At 42.7% G+C, this 25,456-nt stretch overlaps 1 protein-coding gene across 1 annotated transcript; it reads right to left on the minus strand.

The window, feature by feature from the left end:
• Positions 1-9,088: 9,088 nt before the first annotated feature.
• Positions 9,089-25,174, minus strand: LOC133419112 (5-hydroxytryptamine receptor 3A-like). Its single transcript, XM_061708124.1, has 12 exons — positions 25,138-25,174; positions 20,138-20,302; positions 17,279-17,319; positions 17,064-17,173; positions 13,792-13,961; positions 13,537-13,697; positions 12,053-12,263; positions 11,834-11,968; positions 11,599-11,666; positions 11,356-11,505; positions 10,547-10,648; positions 9,089-9,157 (listed from the first exon to the last, which is right to left on the minus strand). Exons 1-12 carry the CDS (start codon positions 25,172-25,174, stop codon positions 9,089-9,091), a joined length of 1,419 nt encoding a protein of 472 aa, XP_061564108.1.
• Positions 25,175-25,456: the final 282 nt, after the last annotated feature.

A 25,456-nucleotide genomic window follows, 5' to 3' on the forward strand; every position in this document is an offset into this window, starting at 1 on the left:
CTTCCAAAAAGGCGTTATGTGCTTTCAAAAGGTGGATTTCCATTATTCTTTTTCACAAAACAAAAGCGACAATTCTGAAATTGCAAGAATGTATCACTGCGGGAGTCAGGTGTTTCCTATGAACAGTGTTTTACGAGTTAGTGTAATTTTCGTGAAATCTCCTCCTGCAAGACTTTTCTTCAAGAGAAAGAAAAAGAAAAAGACTTTGATGAAGATGGGACAAGTGATTGCTATTGCTGTTGGGAAAATGGTCAACAGAAGACAAAGGCAGCAGATTAACAATTCAGATGGTAATATGATCTGGTCATGTGACCAACGATGTCACATCCAGCGTGTTTTCCACACAATTTTGCATTAACCTGGAATATAAACACATCAGAAAAACCACCTCATCAAAATAAAAAAAGGTTTTTTCGAGTTATAGGTGTTTCCAATACAGGTTTCTCTTTGCGATAGGTTTTGCGCTGACAACAAGATCTGTTGTCATCTAAAGAAACATTTATAACTCTTTTCTTTTGGCTTCATCTAATTTTCCCCATTAATGAAAATTGCAAATGTTTTAGATTTTTTGTATACATTTATCCTTTTGTTGTGCTGGATTAAGACATTAATATTCTAAAATAGTGCTTTGACTTTGTTCGTTCTGCTGTTGCAGATACTGGTCGTGCACATGTTTCACAATAGAAGCCCTTTGAAGAAAAGAAGACGCTTCTTTCCAGTCAGAAGAGATATAATATAATAATGTTCCTCATTTCTTTTCTCCTCAACATGGTTTTAAAGTAGCTAGTCTCATATTACAATATCTAGTTTGCTGTTACAGAAATTCAGAAAATAATTATAATCTAACATAACATAATTAACATATTATGTAGCCTAACGTCTCTGATGTCTCCATAATGACTTATAAGTGCAATAATTATGTTTTTCATGAAAGCAGTGGACATTTTTGAATGGGAGTCCGGTGAACGAAGACATATTTTGGGATTTTAAAGGCTCATCCTTGTTAATTTAAATCTGAGAGCAGAAAGCTCTCTCCACTTTCTTGCCTGTGGTCAGTTTCAAGAATTAGTCAATAATGGAGTCAGGCGAATGATCTCATCCCCCTGAGTGAATGTTCCCACCTTTTGTGTCAGAACTTTCATTCAACATTTTGTTGTAAAGATGGGGAACCTCGTTACTTGTGGTGTTTCCACCTGAAAGAAAAAGACACATGTTTTCTTTTCAGTATTAGGCATCTGACTCAATTATGACCTTTATTAATCTGCACATCATCAAAATCATCTCAAAGAGGTGAAACATTATGATGGTTGTAGCAGATGCCTGGATATTATTTTGTACCTGAGACTTGAAGGCTCTGATTGGACATCAGATGATCACCATGAAGATCTTGGATCACTGAATCAGACTCATTTCCATCTTTCAGAAAAGTACACATCTTTGTTTATTTAATTTTTAAATTCATGCTCAGACACATTTAATACTTTCAGTTGTATTATGATGATCTAGTGCTGATGTCTTTTGTTTTTAAATTAATCAGCTCAGGAGGGAAATCCTTTGATCATCACGACGCTCTTGTAGCTGTGAGCCGTCACTTCGTCCACCTGAGAAGAAACAACGCACACAGCAGGTCTCATTCAAGAAACCATCCTAAATCTGTGAGTGGATTTGAAGTTAAGCTAATGCTTTGTCTTATGTTTAACAAAGAATTCAAAAGGGGAAACAAAAATGATTCAAAATAAAATTGAATTTAAAAAAGAAGAGTATTTCTCTCCACTTAACTGCACAGACAAAGTCTGAAGGTCAGCTGATCCTTGTTTTATTATGTGTGATATGCTAAGCAGTGTGGCTGACAGGGGATGCAAAAACCACTGACTGTAGAAAAACAACTGAACAACCCTGACGTCAGACATAAATCCACTGGAGACTCGTTTTCCTCGAACTGCACGGCATCATGTTGCAAATGGGTGGAGCAAACAGGCCTGGGAAGCTGGCTGGAAAATGACCACTTGATATCCGTCAGGATTACCTATTTAGCTTAGATGGTGTGGGCTCTCATATGATGGTCATTCAAATTACTTAACAGTCATTCAATCATTGGTGCTGAAGCAACATCGAAACAAGGATGTCCACTTGGAGGACTTCTGCTTGGTCCTGATCTGGGCCGCCGTGGCTCCCTGCCGGCTTCAGCCGGCGCCGGCAGCTGCAGACGAGCTTTTACAACAGAAAGTCCTCTTTTACATGTAAAATCACTGCCAGAAATGATCACTACATTTAGCAGACACTCTCTGCTCTAGATGCCTGCCACGTAACTATATTAACAGTCTTGTGTTCCTTTTAAGATATAAATGATGATGTTGTGTTAGGTCTTTATTTACACTTCAAGAGTCAGAGGTCACAGCTAGCCAATCAAAATAACACGTGTCGAATTATACATAAATGTAATGCTTTGTATATCCATACATTTTCTATACCTGCTACAACCCCTGTTCAGGCTCAAACGGGTCTGCTGGAGATACAGAAGAGTGTAGCAGGGGTGTGAAGATGGTGGGAATCGTCTGGCTGTCGGACTCCAGTGTCCGGGCCCCTGACAGAACCCCTTGCCAACCGGGCCAACTGACAAGCAAGCTATAAACGCTTCCCAGCAGGTAAAGATCAAGTACCATCAGGTTTAGAGGTGGAAGAGGCTGAGACTGGATGTTAAACCGCAAAACCTGTAGCTCAGCCCAGCGGCCTGGAGGAGCCTCCAGCTGCAGCATCAGGGGGACTGAGGCCATCTGAATAAAGCAGTCAGGGACCAGAAACATCACAGACCGGGCTTTCACTATGGACCACACATTTGAGGAAGGGGACCATCTTCAGATTGTGCCGGTCTGTAAAGCATCTGCACTCTGCAGAGAGGATAGTCTGCTGTTATGAAAGCACAGCTGGAGAGTGGAAGCAGAAGGAATCAGGGTGTCTGAAGTGCGTCCTTATGAGACAGTGCTGGTTAAATTACTGGTAATTTTCTCATGATCCCATGATCCATCAAATGTAATAATACAGTTCTTGTTTAAAGAAAAAAAGAGGCTTACTCAGTATTTTTGATGTCCTTTTTATGTCCATCACATGGAGCCACGTCTCCACATGGTTCGAGAGAACCAGACGGGAATAATCTAGGAGTTGCAGAGAGAGGCTCAAGTTTGCTGAAGTACAAAATAACACTAAAGAGACAAAGCCCCTTCACACACCGATAGTCTCTCTCCTGCTTTTGTCCTGCTGAATGATGCATAAGATACAGATCTGGAGGTAATTTTGTCCCAGCAGGTATGAACTGTGATGTCAATTCAGCAACCTTTTACTGATTTGTGTTCTATTGTGTTCAATCAACCATCAGACTTAGGGCCCGATTTACTAAGATCCTAAATAAAGAGTACTAAATTGCGTGTGCACTGAAAAAGTTTGCGCGTGCTGTTGTTGTGTGGTTTGCGGGTGATCAACTAAGATTGCTTGCGCAATTGATAACAGGTGCAAACAGCAGTATTTAAATGAGGTGTTGCGCGTCTTAAGGTTTGCGAGCGCAGATCTGCGCCATGGAGAGTCTGGATGGAATGCACAGTCACAAGTCACAAGCGCAAAATGAAATTTGACGAGTTGGAGTTAGAGATATTAGTGGAAGAGGCAAATAAACACATTCATGAACTACAGCAAAGAAATTTAAACATTACCAAAAGAAACGCAATATCGGAGAAAACCTGCGATAGAATAAATGCAGTTGGTAACACAAAAAACGGAAAAACGTCTGGTTTTTCATATTTCAATTTTAGGCACAGATCAAAAATACGAAATAGAAAAACGGGCCACAGGACTGAATTTGATTTTAATATTGAATTGGTTGGGTTTGCGTGACCCGGCGGTGCTCGGCATGATCTGAGGAGAAAAAGACAATCAGACACAGAGCTGGAGAGCGCTTTGATTCATCTATTTATGAGTTAAGTTTTTATTCAGATGTCCACAGTATATTGCAAATATTATATATTATATAGCAAACACTGACAGTAAATGTGTGACAGACGGGACCATATGACCGTCGATTTAACGCAGAACCATAATTCAGGCGAAGCTGCAGTCTCTGCGCTGATCCTGACACAGCGGGTCGGAGCGGATTTGGTCATGATGTTTAACCTGTGTTTTGTGATTAATAAGCACGGGTTTTAATTAAATGTAATTTACGAAGGATGATTTCACGTTCAATAAGATAAATAATCAATAAAATACAAAGTTTTGCAGAAAGGCTTGGCCTGCTTGTGGGCGAGTGGAGGGGGGCACAATAAGAGAAGGTGGCAAGATATAAGGCGAAGAACTAAAGAAAAAGTGGCCTTTAATAAAACTTGTGCAACCATTTTTAAAATAGCATGCAGCAGAATAAAGACTATCTCTCTGCGTATTCTTTGATTTTGGATGTCGCCTCCTTGCCACAATAACAGCAGCAGCAGATTAGCACCTTCCTTTCGAACGTATTAAATACAGACGCAATCACAATACGCACAAAAACTTTCAGGTTTGGTAAATCTCATTGCGCGTGGTAAATGGAGCAATTTGCATCTTCCCCTCCCAGTATTTAGCGCTCTCTGGCGGTTACGCCCCATATTGACTATTCATCAGGGCAAAAGTACTAAATGGATTGCGTGTGCAATTTAGCGCATTTCAGAGACGCAATCCTCTTTGCACGCTGTTAGTAGATCAGCTGGCACTTTGGTTTGCGGGTGCTGTCAAGTTTGCACAGGTTTTAACACACGCAAACCTTTAGTAAATCGGGCCCTTAGATTAATCAAAGTTTTGAATTAAGTTGTCATTATGAAACTACCAGAATCAGAATTTAGGCCTATTAAGGTCAGCTTATTAAGGGCCAATCCCAATTCAACTTCACTCGCCCTTCTTTTCTCCACTCGCACTTCTTTTCTTCCCTAAGCCCTAAAAAAGAAGGGGGAGATTTTAGGGCACTTGAAATCTAGGGCACTTGGCCCAGGTGCCTGTCCCAATTCTCCCCCTACCCCTCGTTTCCATCCCTACCCTGATCAGGAAGCTGAGAGCCAAAAGCTGTTTTAATTTCAGCTGTAGCGCTGTTAATATGGCACTTATATTCCATATAAAAAAATGTGCACAGAAATATTTACAAAAAAAAAAGTTTGCAGTGTATGTGCTGCTACTGCTGATGAGGTGTCCTGTCCACCATTTTCTCTAAAAGGTTTAGGAACCTGTCCATATGTTCTTCATATAGTTTTGTACTTGTGTGGTTTTACTCACTTGGAAATACTTTTAAATTGTCTAATAAAACTTGTTTCACAACAGTTTTCTCTTCTGGGGTTTCTCAAAGTAAGGTAATGTCTCAAATTATAAACTGTACAACAAGATCAATAGTAAAATAAGGATAGTGAGAGAATCCGCAGTAAAAAAGGCTTTATTTGCTATATTCAAATAACATTTTTAAAAAGAAAAAAAGTAAACATTGCACGCAGAACAAAGAAAGGTGCTGTTCCATATAAAAAAATTTGCACAGAAATATGTACAAAAAAAGGTTTGCAGTGTATGTGCTGCTACTGCTGATGAGGTGTCTGGTCCATCATTTTCTCTAAAAGGTTCAGGATCCTGTCCATGTGTTCTTCTATTCTTTTGACATCTTCTGTCTTGTTTGGCGGCCTCAGCTTGAAGGAAGTCCTGCATAGAGAGTTTCTTTTTTTGGGGGGATCGGGGGGAAAGTGGACCTGATGCCTGAAGCTTCCAGCTTCCTCTTCCAGCTGGTGAGGCAGAGCTTGAGGCCGATGTGCTGGCGTCTTCCAAAGTGTTCTGAGATAAAAAAAAGATGGATACACATGTTGATTACACACATGACTGGACTATCATACACACCCACAACATCATACCAGGTTCATTATCACTGTATAAATAAAAATTACCTCTGTGCTTTCCTCTGAATTTGTCAGAGAGGACACCGGTGAGGATGGAGGGTCGATTATGTTCTGAAAAGAAAATAACAGTTAGATCTTCAGGTACTGTAGTGTGTTATCAAATTCTCAGCCCCTAGCCCTCGTTATGCCCCCTCCCCCTAGGTGAAAAGAGGAATTGGGACACCACTACCTTCACGGGAACGCGCAAAAGTTAGGGTTAGGGAAGAAAAGGAGGGCGAGGGGGAGTATTGGGACGCACCCTAAGCTGACTGCTGGTTGTCACATTCTTATCACATGTTAACAGATGAGGGCAGCCCTTCCTGTGTTCCGTTAAGGGTTTGGGCTATCCTGGGACAACTGTCCCATTGTAAGGTTAGCCTGCACGCATCTGTTTCAAGACCCACATGAGACTTCCTGTTGTCCAGAAGGGGCCCCATTCGACCCCTTTGACCTTCGTGTTTCTTAAAGACTTTAAGCTGACTGCTGGTTATCACATGTTAACAGATGACAGGGCAGCCCTTCCTGAGTTTGGGCTGTCCAACAACTATCCCATTGTAAGTTGGACAATCTGTTCACACCACAAGATAAGTTGCCTTTTAACTGAAAAGTCATAGGTGTGACCTTTTAACTATCATCTGATACCATGTCTGTTCTCCATCTGTTCATTGTCCATTATCTATACATTGACAGTCTGTTTACCAAATATGGTCATTCCTGTCATCCTTGCTGAATAAAAGCGCCAGCCTGCAGAGAGCAAGTTGTGAGAAGGCCTGACGAGCTCTAAGAGGAGGGCCGTGTTGCCCTGAAGCTCCTCAGACTTCTCCCCAGACTTCTGCAGAAGCGCCTTGAAAATCATTCCAGAGTCTCTGTGTCTTTCCTAAGTTATGAATTTATGTTATGATGATTTAGGAACCTAACATTTGGTGCCGAAACCCGGGATCTCTCGAGCCTTGACGATTGGGGCGGCGTAGATTCAACGGGCCATCTAAATCTGTCGACAGCGTTCTGACTTCAGGAACGGGGCCCAGATTTGGTCTGCGCTGTTCCAGGAAGTCCAGGTGACGAGATTTCCGAGCCAGGGGAAGGCACTAGGAGACTGGTGAGAGACCTCTTTTTAGTGAAATTTCTGTGTATACTAACAAGAAGGTTAGCGAAAACGGTGTTTGGCAGCGGGTCGGGGACCCGATTTTTTGAAGTCAGGGGAATTTTAAAAATACTAGCCTAAGAGCAGTGCGTAAGACCAACATCTAAATCGGTCAGGGGACCGGCTTTTTAAAGTCAGGGGACTTTTTAAAGTACAGAATAACGAGAAGAGGTTTCTATTGGAATGATTTTTAATGGTTGTGTTTTATGTTTGTCTAATGTTTGTCTTGTCTGATGTTTATGACAGGAAACTGTCTGTTCAATGTGGGGTTTCCAAAATTGTGAGGCAAAATTTAAATTGTTCACTAAAAGATCAGGCTAAAACCAAACTGTTAAAAAAAAAGAAATTTGTGTTCTGAGAGAAACTTGAGAAAGCAAAAAGAACTGGCTAACATAGACGATGCATGGTTAAGCTGAAACTTATGCCTAAATAATCTCTAAAAGATGCTTAATTGATGGGGAAAAGCCCTCAAACTTAAGAAAAATTGAGACAAAATCTTGCGAAATAATATACGAAACTTAAAAAGAAGAAAATTGACTAATTTAAGACTAAAAGGAAAACTGATTAAATGTCCAAAACGGGACAAGGTTCTAGCAGGAGAGAAAGAAAAAAAGAAAAAAATTGCGAACCTGTAAAAGAATGTTAAAAGAGATATGGTTTTGATGGGGAATTGGAAAGAGACAGAAAAAGGTAAAAGAAAGATACGTGAAGTTGGAGAGAAGTGGGGGCTGCTGCAGGCTGCAGCATGATCCAAGTCTGTGTGTCTGTGTGTGTGACAACATGCTCCAGCCTGGGAGTGGCTGCAGTCTGTGTCTGAAGGAGAGAACTTTTTGTTTGCTGGAAAAAGGGGGGTTTTCAGAGGTGAAGCTCTCCTCTAGGAAAAAACATAGAAATGGAATAATATAGTTTTTTCTATCATTCTAAGCCATGAATGTAGGCATAGAATCATAGAAGTTTCAAATTGGGTTAATTCACCATTCGAATGTTTGCAGATTACCTTTGTAATGCTGTATTTGACTCGGATTGTATGGAAATGTGATTCTTGCCATTTGCGAGTATGATCTGTGCATGATTGGGTTGACTGTTACATGTGTTATGGAAACATATCAATCATTTTTATTTTGTCTGTCGTGAAGTCACATACTGATGATTGACAGCTTCAGAGAATGGGTTTCGTCCCGTAAAATGAGCACCGCTGTATTTTTAGAATACAGTGGAAGGGTGTGTTCATTAGCCTACTGCCAATTACATGTCAGTGACATTTTACACAGAAAGGGTTGTATGGAGGAGAAATAAACCCGTTGAACAAACTTTTTAGAAAAGAAGAACCTTGAGTGCACACCAGGTTATTCACATTGAAAATGTGTACATTTGTGATCAGTGTTGCTATCATTTAGGTTGGGAGTTCATCTGAAATGCACCAATTGAGTTTGGTTAGTGTAGTTTGAGGAGAAATAATTTACACATATGCACTGACACACAAACCCACATGCAGATGATCTGAAGTGTGTGTTTAATGTTAGTGGGTTTTTGTCTATGTGTAGTTTACGCATGGGAATTTATCCCACAATTTTCTTAAGACTTCTATAAGTCTTCATAGAAGAGCATGCATTTGCGTTGCAGCATGCAAACAGAAGATTAAGAATCTCCTGAAGACTATATGATTCATCTGGAGACATTTTTTCTGACAATTTTCTGACAATTTTCTGGCATTTCTTTTGATTTGGGGAAAATATAGCTCAACAACAGTTGAGAAGGCATTATTTGATAGAATGCTCCTTTCAGTCCGATGTTTTGTGACTGTGACTCATTGTTTATATATATATATATATATATATATATAAGTTCACTGAAGACTACTGTTTACGTTGCAGGAGAGTTGCTGCACGGACAGTTTTTGTGTGGTGTTACTTTACTAAAACCATAAACCACTTGGGTTGAAGTAAGAAAGTTTTGAAACAGAAGAGTTCTGTGGTCCTTGACTCAGATAGGAGACAGAATTTAAAAGGTTTTGCCCCTTCTAATCTGGTGATGGGAGGGGGGATCTGAAGGACATAGAGACCTCTTGTCCCACTCTGGCAGCCTGACCCTTCCAGGGAAAGGTCAACAAGGAGGGGGTCTGATGACAACGAAACCCCCACCCCTGTTGGCATGCGAAATAATGCTGCGAGACAAACTGGTGCTTCCAAGGAATCTGTTCCCCCTGGTGGCTAAGTTGAGCCATAGGGAGTTTCTATGGCTCAAACAGGAGGGAGTAAGGGTACATATGATACATCATGAGGATTAAATACTAAATACCCTTTAAAAATGTTTTGTGGGAGCTTTCCGACATGTTGCAGATACAACATGTAAGGCAATATGAGGCCTAAAAGAGGTCAGTGTCGCGAAAGGACCTATCCATTTGAAGTTGTACATATGGATTTCGTTCTTGGAGTGAACTAATGGCCTGGTAAGTTAAGGCTCAAGAAAGCCATGGCCTGAATGACGGCCATTAGTCGGAATGTACATGAGAATGTTCAAAAGTTCTTGTGGGCTGCTGGTTTTCCTCTCTCTCTCTCCTAAGCAGGAACTGCTGAAAATGGGAGACCAGATCCTGATCCGAGTGGTGAAACGTCATCATTCCGTCAGGACGGGCCCTTTTGCTGTCCAGAAGAAGAAGACTAGTCAAACTGACTTGCACAACAAGCTGGAGAGGAGTCCGAGAGAGATGGAATTAACTTTTTCATTACTGAGTCATGCTGACATAATGACTAAAATTATGAATCCGTTCATCACTGTTTTTGTACTTTTCTGTGTTTTCATTACCTGTATGTTTACGATGACACTGGAGTGTTTTATTTTGGTTACTGTTGAAGTTTCAAAATGACAAAGAGGAGGGAAATGTCAGATTAATCAAAGTTTTGAATTAAGTTGTCATTATGAAACTACCAGAATCAGAATTTAGGCCTATTAAGGTCAGCTTATTAAGCTGACTGCTGGTTGTCACATTCTTATCACATGTTAACAGATGAGGGCAGCCCTTCCTGTGTTCCGTTAAGGGTTTGGGCTATCCTGGGACAACTGTCCCATTGTAAGGTTAGCCTGCACGCATCTGTTTCAAGACCCACACTAGACTTCCTGTTGTCCAGAAGGGGCCCCATTTGACCCCTTTGACCTTCGTGTTTCTTAAAGACTTTAAGCTGACTGCTGGTTATCACATGTTAACAGATGACAGGGCAGCCCTTCCTGAGTTTGGGCTGTCCAACAACTATCCCATTGTAAGTTGGACAATCTGTTCACACCACAAGATAAGTTGCTAATTAACTGAAAAGTCATAGGTGTGACCTTTTAACTATCATCTGATACCATGTCTGTTCTCCATCTGTTCATTGTCCATTATCTATACATTGACAGTCTGTTTACCAAATATGGTCATTCCTGTCATCCTTGCTGAATAAAAGCGCCAGCCTGCAGAGAGCAAGTTGTGAGAAGGCCTGACGAGCTCTAAGAGGAGGGCCGTGTTGCCCTGAAGCTCCTCAGACTTCTCCCCAGACTTCTGCAGAAGCGCCTTGAAAATCATTCCACAGTCTCTGTGTCTTTCCTAAGTTAAGAATTTATGTTATGATGATTTAGGAACCTAACACTTAGATCTCATGAATCGTTTTTGATAAACAAATGGAGAAATCTCGGGAGCACATTGTCTCCAACATCAATCACATATTTCCAAAGTTGATGGTTGCCATCTTTGTATTTTGTAATTGAAAGTTTTGAGAAAGCAGAAAGTATGACCAAGGTCTGTGGAAACCGTTGACTACCCTTGAGTTATGGCTTGTCGAGCACAGTATTACCCCACGTAATGCACATCCACTTTATCGTCTCTATGTTCACAACTGATGATAGATCCTCTCTGCCCTCAATCTAACTACTTGTTTTTTTTTTAATGTAAACTCATTTCAAACAACTGCTTCGTGCTATGTTTTTATTTCCACAGAGTCAATTATTTAACAAACATTTATGTTCCAGCACACAAAGCATCTTAAATTCAGACATAACATAACCACAGAAACACACATGCTAATTATTGTGTAACATAACATCACCTGATATAAGCATACAGTATAACGTCAATATCCTTCAAATGCCTTAAAAGACTACACTACTAGGGAAACTACATCACAGATGGTGAAGGAGTAAATCCACTGTGTCTGCTCACTTATTCTTTTTTTAATACTCATTTGTTGGGATCCACACAGTAAAGATTACAGCTAAAAACAGAATAGATGCAATAATATAAAACACTGTGAAAACCTTGTTGATTTTTCCAGCGAGCTCGGTCCAGTATTCGGGCATCTCCTCCTCCTTCCTCCCGCTGAGAAGAGCTACTGTTCTCCTGATCTCCTCCAGCTCGTCTGAGACCTTCTCCAGGACGAGGGACACCTCTGAGTGGCGGCTGCTGCCCTGCAGACGTGTTTGAGATGGACGGCTGAAGTCAAGCTCCTGGACAACGAGAGGCTACAAACTGTCGACTTTAAAGTGAATCACAACTCTAACCTCTCTGTCAACAGATGGGGTTTCACCATCCGACACATCCGATACACAGAGACTAAGTTTCTTAATCTCTGAAAAAATTGTACATGAAGTCATCAGTGATTAAGTTTTTACATCAAAACCTTTTAGATCATTAAATAATCAACTAATGGTAGTATGGATTGATCAGCAATCGTTTGAGGTGTTCAGATCTGAGGTTAATGACTGTAGTTGGTCTCACCTTTAAAACAGCTGTTACCTTGTTTGTCCACTTGCTTCTCGTTCCCTCTTTGCTTTGTGTCTGTCTTGTTGTCTTTATCGATCAGATGCATCACCAAAATGGTCTCGAGGAGGCTGAGCAGCATCAGTGTGAAGATCCCGATGCAGTAGATCGCTGCCAGGACCCGATAGCATCAGTAACATCAGTGTGTTTTTGCTCATGTAAAGTGCAGCGTAATAAAACTTTGATCCTCTTTACCAATAAGTGGAATCCTGTCTGAGGAGCAAGGCAGGATGTCGTTGAGAATGAGCTGCATCACTGTGACGGCGAGCAGGACCGTGATCTTGAAGCCAATCTTGTCGCCGCCGCTGTCAGACATCAGGAGGGACGCCAAGTCCAGACACAAGAAGAAGAAGATGGGCAGCAAGAAGTTTGCTATATAGAGGAGAGACCTCCTCTTCATCTTGATCTGTGAAATGATACGTCATGGATGACTGTCCTGCTCTTAGCGTTACCCCGAACCTGAAGACTAACTGACATGTGCTCATAATGCCACAAAAAAGGTAAATTAATAAAATAGTCAAGCAAAACTATTCTCAATAGCCGTTCCTTTCCTAACAACTTCTGACAGATTATGTACACAGACATCAAAATGTGAAAAATGGAAGTGTTTCATTTTTGCTTTACTTTCAAGAGGATGCCACAACGGACTTTAGGCAGTGTTCAAGCACCTGCCCTTTTGCCCTCTTACTTGATTTAACTGACTATTTTAATTTTTGCATTGTTTGTTTTAAAATTAAACTTTATCTTTGACCTTAAAATCTGTTTACATTTACATAATTTTGCTGCTTTAAAGCAGCACTATGTAACTTTTCCACCATAATATAATATTTCCAGAATCATTGTGATGGTAGATCAACTTACAACAGGTTTAATGACACCTCTGTCATGGTCTGAGGGGTCTGTATCGCCTTCACTGGCACTATGTAACTTTGAGGTGCATGGTAGGAACCCTTCCACACTAAAAAACTACAAATTTTTACGGCTTTGACTGCTTTACGGCATACGTCACTTCCCCCTCCTTCCAGATTCGTAGTCAAGGCGAAAATGGGCGGGACGTGGAGCGCAGAGCTCAGCAGAAGCTGGTATCATGGCCGAAGCAGCGAAAAAAACGAAGAAAATAAAAGTTTTATCGGAAGAGGCGAAAAAAAAAGACGGGAGAGTAACAAGCTAAATGCCCGGAGAAAAAAAAAAAATGCCCGGACAAGAATAAACATTGGCCCGGCGTTCACTCGCTGGCGTGAGCTGAAAGACGAGGAGGGATGTCCGACCGATGGGGATTTATGGGGATAAAACAAGAGACAGAATTTTTATGATACAAATGTAAATGTAGAGTTCTATGTTCAATAATAATCAAAATTAGAATGTTTTCACATACAGGGGATTCGTCTTGGGTTCTAGTATTTTTCCTGAGAACTGTAAAATTGTGCAGGGCTGATCAGCAAAATATAAGGAATGGGCATTCAGTTATTCACAGGTTATAAAGTATTTTTTTATTTTGTCAGTAAGTATGTTGGACTACTAATTTATGACGAAGTCCCTCTAAAAAACGTGACAGGAGACAGGACAGGTGCAGTAGAACAAAACCAGAGCGTGTGCTCCCTCTTCGTTTTGTCGTGAGATTAGTGTATTGTTACACCCCTAAGGTTTACTGATGTTTGTCTGCATACAAACATACTTACAGTGTAAATGATCATCGTCTGGTTGAAGCCAAACTGGTTGACAGTTCTGTCGGTGACTGACATGCTGATGAACAGCCACTCGTACTGCGTCTGCATCGTTTCTCGAGACCATTCGGTGATCACTGAATTGTTGTTGTTGTAGTATAACTTTAATTCATCATCTGAAATGGAAAACCAAAGCATCTGTGAGGAAGACATAATCCATCTGATGTGTATTCACGGTTTTCATGTATAGCCAACATGTTCTGGACTCACCAGGGTGCATGATAGACTTAAATGAGAGGTTGCAGCTCTGAGTGTCGAAGGGGAATCTGAAAACATGCATCCTACATGTGCTGATAACCACCTCGTCATTTCTGAATTCAACCAAGCCGTTATGTTGGATGTTGAAATATGGGCTTGAAGAGGCTTTATCCTGCTCCGTCCTGAATGGCAGCAAATCACAGCAAATACACATAAAAGGTTTTAATCTTCACCACTGTTTATTCTGTCTTTTAAACCTACAAACTATAAATTGCGACACATTTAATAAAGCAGTTCTGTTACAGTTTACTTTTATGAAGTCTATTTTTTTAATGCAATCTACATTTTCAGACAATTCAGAGGCATTTCACAACACAAGAGTCAAAAAGTCAATCACCGGCCACTTTATTATGTACACCTGTCCAATTGCTCGTTAACACAAATCTCTAATTGTAGCCGTGTGAGTGCCACGGGGGCCCGACCGACAGGATGGAGAGACACAGAGTTTTGTGCAGAACCCTCTTTATTGCCCAAATCACCGCCAACACGTGCACAAGCACCTCAGCATACCAGCAGCAGCTCCTCCGACCCCTCGCTGCTGTCCAGCTCTGCCTTATAAAGGCAGTCAGGGTGGAGAGCTGCAGCCACTCAGGCGGATGGGACACAGGTGCGCGTGTCCCATCAACCTCTCCACCCTGCCACACACCCCCAACGCCAACCTCGAGCCGGGGTCCGTCTGGCCGAGCCTACTCCCCCCCCCGCCCCCTCGGCGCGGGAGAGGAAGCCCGGAACCCCCCGGGCCTTCCTGGTCGGGAGGCCGCCCTCGGCGCTGGGCTGACCAGCGGACCGGTCGGGGGGGTCGTCCCCGGCGTCGGCCCGACCGCTGTGGAAGCCGCTCTCGGGGCCGGGCCCATGGTGGCCTCGGGCCGAACGGTGCGTCCAGGACCACCTCCTCCGTGACGCGACCCCGTGCCAGCTGCCAGTGCGCCTCCGGGACCGCCTCCTCCACGGCGCAGCCCCGTTCTGGAGCTGGTGCGTCCAGGACCGCCTCCTCCGTGACGCCCTGCTCTGGCCGCTGGTCCGGCCCCGTCTACGCGGGACCCGCCGTCGCTGGCGGCTGCGCCTCCGTCTCCCCCTCCGCCTCCGTCTCCGCCGCGGACTCCGTCCCGGGAGCCGTCGCCTGGCGGCCCACAGCGACTGCCTCACGGCCGGTCGGCTGCAGCGCCGCCAGCGCTGCCGCGGCGAACCTCAGACGGGGTGCAGGGATGGGTCGCTCCGCGGGTCCCGCCGCCTCGGGAGCCGTCGCCTGGCCGCAGCTTCTGCCTCCCGGCCTCCCAGCTGCGGTGCCGCCAGCTCCTCCCGCGCTGCTGCGGCGACCCTCCGGCGTGGCGCAGGGATAGGTCGCTTCGCGGGCATCAAAGCCGCCAGCACAGCGAGCTGATGCCCGCCCTGGTCCCGGCGCAGGGCGGCCAGGTCCGCCATGGCCTGGGCGAGCGTGTCCAGGGCCCGCTCCATGCCTCTCCGCCCATCGGGCCCCACGTTAGGCGCCAGTGTAGCAGTGTGAGTGCCACAGGGGCCCGACCGACAGGATGGAGAGACACAGAGTTTTGTGCAGAACCCTCTTTATTGCCCAAATCACCGCCAACACGTGCACAAGCACCTCAGCATACCAGCAGCAGCTCCTCCGACCCCTCGCTGCTGTCCAGCTCTGCCTTATAAAGGCAGGCAGGGTGGAGAGCTGCAGCCACTCAGGCGGATGGGACACAGGTGCGCGTGTCCCATCAACCTCTCCACCCTGCCACACTAATCAACCAATCACATGGCAGCAGCTCGATGCATTTAGGCATGTAGACGTGGTCAAGACGATCTGCTGCAGTTCAAACCAGCATCAGAATGGGGAAGAAAGTTGGTTTAAGTGACTTTGAACGTGGCATGGTTGTTGATGCCAGACGGGCTGGTCTGAGTATTTCAGAAACTGTTGATCTACTGGGATTTTCATGCACAACTATCTCTAGGGTTTACAGAGAACGGTCCAAAAAAGAGAAAATATCCAGTGAGCAGCAGTTCTGTGGGCACAGATGATAGAACCGAGGTATGCACAAGAACATCTCTGAACGCACAACACGTCCAACCTTGAGGCGGATGGGGCTACAGCAGCAGAAGACCACACCGGGTCACTCCTGTCAGCTAACAACAGGAAACTGAGACAACATTTCAGGCTCATCAAGATTGGACAACAGAAGATTGGAAAAAACGATGCCTGGTTTGATGAGTCTCAGTTTCTGCTGCCACATTCAGATGGTCGGGTCAGAATTTGGCGTCAACAACATGAAAGCTTGGATCCATCCTGCCTTGTATCAACGGTTCAGGCTGGTGGTGGTGTAATGGTATGGGGGATATGTTCCTGGTACACTTTGGGCCCATTAATACCAACCATTGTATCAACGCCACAGCCTACCTGAGTGTTGTTGCTGATCATGTCCATCCCTTTATGACCACAGTGGACCATCTTCTGATGGATACTTCCAGCAGGATAACGCGCCATGTCATGAAGCTCAGACTGGTTTCTTGAACATGACAATGACTTCACTACTCAAACAGCCTCCACAGTCACCAGATCTCAGTCCAATAGAGCACCTTTAGGATGTGGTGGAACGGGAGATTCGCATCATGGATGTGCAGCCGACAAATCTGCAGCAACTGCGTGATGCTTTAATGTCAATATGGACCAAACTCACTGAGGAATGTTTCCAGAACCTTATTGAATCTCTGCCATGAAGGATTAAAGCAGTTCTGAGGGTAAAGAGGTCCAACTCAGTACTAGCAAGGTGTACCTAATAAAGTGGCCAGTGAGTGTATAATATTCTGGCATAGTACTTTTACTGATGATAACTTGCGTGGTCTTTGCCTATAAAATGTTTTCTACACACTATAAGGTATTACTGCAGCCTTACTGGTTAACTGGGTACCATCCAGTTGGTTACAGGACTACACGAAATAGTGGGGTGACAATGAACTTATCAAGCATGACAACCACAGTAAATGGAAATTAAAAGTACATTTCTCCAACATAAACTCTTGCAAAGCTCATATTGAAAAACTACACAACTAATCCTGGCAAGGAGAGGCACGACGCTCTCTTGAAGCGCACCGTGCAGAACAAGTCCAGGTAGTACAGTATATATGTGTAATCCCTATGTATCAATACAGCATTCCAGTGGTACTGTGATGACTGCAGGTGGATGTTTGTTTGGATGTGAATCCACAAATATATTCAAACTTACATCTCTTCAATGGTCAGATCTGGCATCCACAACATTTTAGTAGGAATTAATATATGTTCAATCCCACAGAACTTCTCTGGTTCCCACCAAATGTGCTCATTGTGCCATCGCTACACACGGAGGATCAAGAAGCAAGCACAAGATGAAAACAAAGACTTTTTGGTTTATCACGACAGAGAGGTCAGACTGAGGCGTTGCATAAATCAAAAACTCACCAAATACACCCAGATGTAGGACAAGAAGGTCTGGTCAATCTCTCTCTGTGAGTTAAACAATACAGTACATGTAAAAAACACAAATGAAATACTGCAATTACCAACACACCTGGTAACACCTGGTAACACCCTGTCTAATTAAGCGGCCGGTGAATGAATGCTATAAATAAACACTAACAAACACTCTTATGATGAATAATTAAAGCTGTCATGGCAGCTCTTTTGCTACCATTTAAGCAAAACTAATAAGCAATAAAAAATACATTTAGCCATGTGCTGTAACAATGCCAAGAAGGAAAGACATGAGCAATGGTTTTAGAGACCCAAGCATTGATATATTTCAGAAGTTTGAAGTGTGAACTGTTTTAGCATCAGTGAACTCTTTGAGACTTGAATATGAACAGATTCAGCACACACACAAACACACACACACACACACACACACACACACACACACACACACACAAACACACACACACACACACACACACACACACACACACACACACACACACACACACACACACACACACACACACACTGTTATACAAGACACCAAGGTGGATGTGGCCGACACTGACTGGAGCTGTGGTGAATCCTCATCATAGCGGTATCTGAAATGAGGGCAGACAGTATAGATGGTACAGTAGTATAATGTATTTACAAATGTAGGTATCATTAGGATTAGTTAGGATGAAGTGAAGTAAACTAAAATAGTGGTAACTGAGGTTTAGTGGGTGTGTACCACCAGGCTTGTTCGTTCAGCCCATGTTTGGATTAACCAGGGTAGGGTGGCGCCAGCTAGTGTCCCCCACAGCTCTGAAAAATGGACCAAGTCTATGGAGCTAGAACAGTCTCATAATTCACAAATGCACAGGACAAGTTTTACAAATGCACGGACCGATTTGCAAATACACACACCGTTTCACACGTGCATAGGACAAGTTTTACAAATGCACAGAACGATTTGCAAATACACACACAGTTTCACACGTGCACAGAACAATTCACACGTGCGTAGGACAAGATACACAAATGTATTTTTGATGCACACACAAATATAACCTGATTTACAAATGTTTTTTTGTCTGTGAGTTGCGCTGGATTTGTGTGTGAGTTTTGAGACTCCCCTGACGTGACTAGATCTACAAATAGGTTTTTTTCAACACGGAAGGATCTGCAACCAATCAGATTAAAGGGGCGGATACACCTGCTGTTTGAACTGCGTTAGCGCTGTTCACATAGAAAAGTGATTAATATTTCAAGTTAGTGGAGTAAAGATAAATAAACACCAACAGAAGATAAAATACAAATAAACAGGATGGAGAGGAGATCTGTTGCTTTTCTTGTGATCCCGGTAAATAAAACAGCGCGATTGGAGATGGTTTGTGGGGCCGTTCAACCAGAGCCGTCGGGAGAGCTCTTAGTCCTGCCGATGCAGAAACTGATGATGAAAAACAGCGGAGATTTTTGTATATTTGCTCTGTTTGGTTTCACGAAGTATTACTGTCCCGCTGATTGAGCTCAGAACCAGACAGACAGCAGAGAGCTGCTGCGCTGCCTGACGGGGACGAGCTGCAGCAGCAGGTGGAGCAGCACGCACATGTCAGGAGATTAATTGACCGAAATATCTGGAGTAAAGTCGGTATCAGTCGACTGATAACCGAAGAACCTCTGTATCCAGCTCAGATGTTTGATGATCGGTGGACTAAACCCCGAACAGCATCATCACGGCTGCATCTTCCCATGCATGACTCTGCACCGGGAATGTGTTGATCTGCCGCCGCTGTTTTGACACATGTTTGTCTCTGTGGCGATGTCACATTATAAACGTGAGGATAACAGCTGCTTGTTTCTGACCTCCACGTCTGGTCACTGTGGTCAGCTGGTCTGACCGGGACCAGCGCCACTCGCGGCCAGAGCCAGAGCGAGACCTGCAGCAAGATTCACCCCCGTCAAGGCTCGTTCTCCTGAAAGACACCTGTAGTTCAAATACATAAATATCTCCGCTGTTTCTCATCAGTTGCTGCATCGGCAGGACTTGGAGTGCAGTCTGCTGGCGGCTCTGGTTGATCAGCCCGACAAACCATCTCCGATCGCGCTGTTTTCTTTACCGAGATCACAAGAAAATCAGAGCAGTGATCTCCTCTCCATCCTGTTTATTTATCTTGTATCTCCTGTTGGTGTTTATTTATCTTTACTCCACTAACTTGAAATATTAATCACTTTTCTATGTGAACAGCGCTAACGCAGTTCAAACAGCAGGTGTATCCGCCCCTTTAATCTGATTGGTTTGCGAGTAAATCGTCCCCCACGTAGGTCTGCTCTTATGATTGGCTGAAACAAATGAAGACATCTGATTGGTTGCAGATCCTTCCGTGTTAAAAAAAACCTATTTGTGGATCTAGTCACGTCAGGGGAGTCTCAAAACTCACACACAAATCCAGCGCAACTCACAGACAAAAAAACATGTGTAAATCAGGTTATATTTGTGTGTGCATCAAAAATACATTTGTGTATCTTGTCCTACGCACGTGTGAATTGTTCTGTGCATTTGTGAAACTGTGTGTGTATTTGCAAATCGGTCTGTGCATTTGTAAAACTTGTCCTGTGCACGTGTGAAACGGTGTGTGTATTTGCAAATCGTTCTGTGCATTTGTAAAACTTGTCCTGTGCATTTGTGAATTATGAGACTGTTCTAGCTCCATACAAGTCACCCTTCAGATCCTTGTGGGTGGCGTTGGAGGGATCGGTCCGGTCATCTTATTAGAAGGGGCTGTATTATCTTGATAGTCACATCTCACACCTGCGACACCTGGAATGCAACTCTGTTGGAAGAAACTCTGTTATCTCAGCAACTCACCACATCCAGTATGGCATAGATCTTCATCTCAAGGAACACCCAAGTTAGATGACGATGGCTTTTAACAGGTCGGCTGACAGTAAACTTGTCGCTGCTCCTGGTCAGACCGAGGAAATTTAAAATGGCTTGAAAACTGCATTCCTCTGAAGAGTTTACTCTTCCTGAAATTATATGAAGACATATCTGTATCAGTGAGCAGATTAATAACCAGGAAATTAAAATAAATCAAACTCCATGTGGTCGAGAGCTTTAGATACCCGTCTGGACATGGGAGTAAGCATGTTGCCTCACTATTGTTTATTTTGAAAAGCAAATCTCCGGCTAAACATCCCACACAGCCGGGGATTGTCGCCACTAAAAGGACATTATGAAATGCAAATCTAGTAGTACACCCCACGCTGGCACCAAATCAACCAGTTATGCAAGATTTAATTGATTTTGCATTCAAATTCCTTTTCAACAGAGCCGTACATTTATTGTTTCAGTGAATGGTCAGTTGAAAGTTGATGTGAGCAATATTTTTCTCAACTGTCATCACTTTTGATCAAACATCATTCATTCAACACGCAGCATGGGTGCAGCATTCAGGCAATTTCTCTCTTTTGACGTCTTTGTTTTTACCTCGAATTCTTTCAAAGATCGGAGGTAAATTATCCGGGTTGAAGGATCCTGGGAGGAGAGCAAAAAGCTGTTCATTTTCATGCACATACAAGGCTTCTTTTCAACATATATTAATAACATACCAAATGTTATTTTATTATATGGTAATTATTAATATAACTTGTAATAATTTCTTGGGCGCACATCTGTACATTTCTCAGCGGATGAACTTCTTTCAGTAAAGTTTGTCTCAAACGTATTTCACTTTTGTTTAGAAAAACAATAGACTTGATTTTGATATTTTTTATTATGATACTGAGTTTAAAGCCACTTGATGTAGCAATACAACTTATGACCACATGGGTCAAGTAGCTTTACTGTACTGACAAAAAGCCACTGACACTACTATGCTGAGTGATTATGGTCCTAATTTCCTGTAATACCGCCTTTTCCCCATTAGAGATGCAGTTAATTGTGTCTTAAGATATCTTGCTTGACCTAAAGCGGTATAGATAATGGATGGATGGATGGATGGATGGATGGATGGATGGATGGATGGATGGATGGATGGATGGATGGATGGATGGATGGATGGATGGATGGATGGATGGATGGATGGATGGATGGATGGATGGATGGATGGATGGATACCTTGCTTGAGATGTGCTACCACCATGTGGCAGTATTCATTTATGAGAATCTTTGATCGTGTTGTACCTAGTATGTCACCAAAGGTCAGATTAGACATCCCTTGCTCATCATAAAGCTCCCGTGACTCTGAATTGGAGGCATTTCCACCTGAAAGAAAACAAGAACAAATTTTTTTCAGTGTCAAATCAGACTTCCAGTCACCAGATTGTATGACGATTCATTGTTGTGGTTTTTTATTTGTTTGTTCATTTCTTCTTAAAGGACACCTATTGTGAAAAACACGTTTTCTCTTGCTTTAACATATATAAAGTGGTCTCCCCTCAGCCTGCCAACTCAGAGAAGGAGGAAAGCAACCAAATTCTGCAGTGTCTGTACAGCTGCCCGGATGATCCATCCAGTGTGATGTGGATCCACGAGCCGCTCAGATTCTGCTCCTGTCGTTACGTAACGACGGAAGCGATGCATGAAACCACACCCACAACTAACTCCGCCGGCCGGAGCTTCCGCCATTTTTTTTTCGTAGCGGTGTATCGCGTCATTCAGGCAGCCAATCAGCACAGAGCCTCATTATCATAGCCCCGCCCACTCAGAATCCTGCATAGATAATGATGTTAGAGAATGGGAAGATAAAGACATGGTTTAGGCTGAATTTCTAATTTATTTAGCAAAAACAATCAAAAGCTTGTTTTTAAGACATTCAAGGTCTGTTTAAAATAGGTATTAGATGCTAAATAGGTCCCTTTTAAACAAAGGATTAGCTAAAAAAAAAAGAAAAAAGAAAAGGTTGTACCATGATATTGACCACGGTGTTGTAAAAAGTCCGTATTGGTTGAGTATTCGTACAATATTCTTCATGATGTTTTCTTTTTGACATTTAAACATTTGTTTTTACTGAGATTTATGTTCCTCATTGTCCCCTCTGGGGACAATAAAGGTTTTTCTCAGGTTCTGTAAAAACTTACTAAAAAACAAACAATAGAAAAATCTGGATTTTAGATTTGATGAAGTCCCAAATTGTCACAAATAGACGAAAGGTATTTTGTCTTTTAATTTCAGGTAAATCAAGATAATTTCATCATTTCATTAGTGGTTAACGACCAGTAGCTACCAATGAACAACACATACGTGAAGAGCTAAAACAGTTTGAAACAATGCTACTTTAGGGTGTCCCGTCAAATATGGACATTTTGGACCAAAATCAGGGTCTTGTTGCTAAAATTAGTTGGCACATCAAACACAATCCTCTCTAGATCCATCATAGTTAATGATGTAGTTACAAATACCAATCTCCAAATTTTAGACACAGCTTACTGGAAACCAAAAATATGTATAACTTATTTTACAAAAAATGTATGATCTTTTCAACTTTCAACTTTTCAAATTCAGGTCTGGGGTTCTTGTCAGCCCCATTTATTTGTCTTTCAGTCATATCTAAATGGACTAAAAGAGGCCACATGTGGCTGCAGATATTAGTCAACTTGAACAACATGTCGTGCCTCTTAGGCAGCATCCTTGTGTTTCATGTCATCAAGCATGCATTTCCTTTTCAGTTTGCAACATTTCACTCTGAAATTGAAGGGCAATTTTCATTGGTTGTGGTTCTTGAGAACATAATTGGTAAGCAGAAAGTTGCATTTATTACAATTAGCCTATTTTAGTGTCTTCCTTTTCTGAGAAAAATACATTATTTCCTGCCATCAGAATCAAATTACAGCTCTTATTGCACTGGAAGCCTCTGTGAGCGCTGAAAGGATTCCTGTATTCAGCGTTGGGTCTCCTGTCAGTGGTGCCTCCTGCTGTTGTTCAGCATTGGCATCTGTAAAGCTGTGGAAGTGCAATAACAACCTAGGGGCTTACGGTATATTGAAAATCCTACAAAATTGTAGTCTCCTTAACTGTACAAGAATCAATAAACCCCAAGTTATTGTTATCTGCAGGTTGCTCCGAGCCCACTACTCAACGCCGAAGAGGAAAAAAGAAAGTGTTCTGATTAAAATAAGGAAAGTTGGACTATATAACAATTGCGTTCATAAGGATAAAGTTTTAAAAAAAATTAAAATTAAAGAAATAGTCCCTTCTCCCCGTGTGTGTCTGCCTGTCATGCACGGGTACGTGCGCTCATGTTGTTTACTTTTAAGCCGGAATTATGGTTCTGCGTCACACCAACGCAGAGCCTACGCCGTAGGGTCCGGCGTAGGTGCGCGTCGCCGCGAACCCTACGCCGTAGGCTCTGCGTTGGTATAACGCGGAACCATAAAACAGCCTAGAGCAGCTCTGAGGGGAGACGGGAGGGAGGAGGGGGAGCGGGGGCTGCCAGGCCGCTGTCCCGAGTGTCTTGATGATTTGCTGAGCCTACCGTTAGTTTTTAAACTGTAAAAAGTGGGGGGGACAAATACATCATTTTGAAAAGTGGGGGGGACATGTCCCCCCTGCCCCCAGTGGAAATTGCGTCGTGCGATCGTGGCACTAACGGGCAGCAACGACGTGCTGCCACTCACTCGCTTTATTTTATACTATTTATATACTTTTTCTACTTTTACTGTGACCACCAAATAATCTCGTTTCACTGTCCTCTCTCCTCATCATCCACAACATCTAGATCTCAGATCTCAGCGAAATTCAGTGGCACGGTGGCTCGACACGTTCATTCATTCTGACGCATTCATCCCTAACAGGCTGCAGGAAGCCACTGCGCATGCTCAGTAGGCTCATCCATATGGGTTTATGGGCGTGTTGAGGGCGGGATATGGGGCGGATTCAGCTGCGCAGCTTTCCAGGTGGACTGTGATTCATAAAGGGAACATTGCGTGGAAGTCTGCGTGCATGCGGTTTTATAGATCCGGATTTTTTTTTGCGCCCGCCATTTTCGGCTTTTGGGCGTACGTGCACTTTTAGTATGAATCCTACGCACTCCATTTTAAATGAGGCCCCAGCCTTTAAAAAACACTTGAGGTGTTTATTAATTCCTGATATTTTCACACATCCATCACCCGAAGGAGACGCAACAAGTCTTATGAATGCTGACATCAGTGACCACAGACCGTCTTACATTTCCCTGAGGAGTTCACGTTAGGCGCAGCCGGCCTCTGGTACGGTGGGTGATAGCAGACTCAATGTTTTGCAGGGGTTTATTGGCAAGGCAGGACCGGCTTGGGTATCCATGGTCATTATTGTGTTGGTGGAGATAAAAGTTATCAGTTTTGATCATTTTTGATAACTTGCTGATTGTTCAGGAGTAGAACAGGTGAATCCCAAAGCAACAACACAGTGTGAGACTAAACTAGAGCTCATGTCCTCACGCTGTGAAATACATTTGTTTGAAAAAAGGTTCTTAAGTTCATGAGATCACACAGTCAGTTCATAAAGAAATAATTCATCTAGATGTTCAACACGGCACTTATTTCAATGTTTTTTCCCAGCTGCATTATTATATAAGAGTTTTAGAGCATCCTTAAATCACACTTCAATGCGCTAAAGGATTTTTAAAAACAGTTAAACATTGTTATCATTATCATCATTATCATTATCATTATTATCATTATTAATATTATCATAATCATTATTATTATCATTATTATCATTCACAATTTATAGAATTAAACCATTTATATTTTTCTCCTCATTTTGCAGTTGTGAATCTGTGTCATTTAATTTTTCACTTATTCAAAAGATCGGTGCCGTTTTCAATAATGGTGAAAATATTTCACAGTTGACCTGTACATTATACAGAATTATCAGAGCTTACCTGCGAGGAGGAGCAGTGAGAGGAAACCTAAAGGCATCATGGCTGTGGGAGTCAGCGAGCATCTCCGTCGCATCTGTTCTGTGGAGATCTGTTTCCTCTGGGAATCCTCACATTTGTCACAGCCTTCCTTATATTGGTGGGGGCCGAGCATTAACCAGGAGAGGATCTTTCATAATGATGACTCAACTAAGAGCGCCAACATCACATCAAACGGATGTACAGAAAGCTTAAGCAAACAGGAAGACTCACTTATATTGGAATTACTGTAATCACAAAAACAACTTCATAACTGCAACGGTTGCTTCAAAAATATAAACAA

The sequence above is a fragment of the Cololabis saira genome, chromosome 19 (assembly GCF_033807715.1).
Source record: "Cololabis saira isolate AMF1-May2022 chromosome 19, fColSai1.1, whole genome shotgun sequence".
In the NCBI taxonomy this organism is placed as follows: Eukaryota; Metazoa; Chordata; class Actinopteri; order Beloniformes; family Belonidae; genus Cololabis; species Cololabis saira.

Coding starts and splice junctions, on each gene's coding strand:
- LOC133419112 (XM_061708124.1), bottom strand. CDS start 25,174: ATGCCTTTAGGTTTCCTCTCACTGCTCCTCCTCGCAG. Junction 17,320..20,137: donor TGCCATACTGGATGTGGTGA/GTTGCTGAGATA, acceptor ACTCACAGAGAG/AGATTGACCAGACCTTCTTG. Junction 11,969..12,052: donor AGACAGGATTCCACTTATTG/GTAAAGAGGATC, acceptor GGGTCCTGGCAG/CGATCTACTGCATCGGGATC.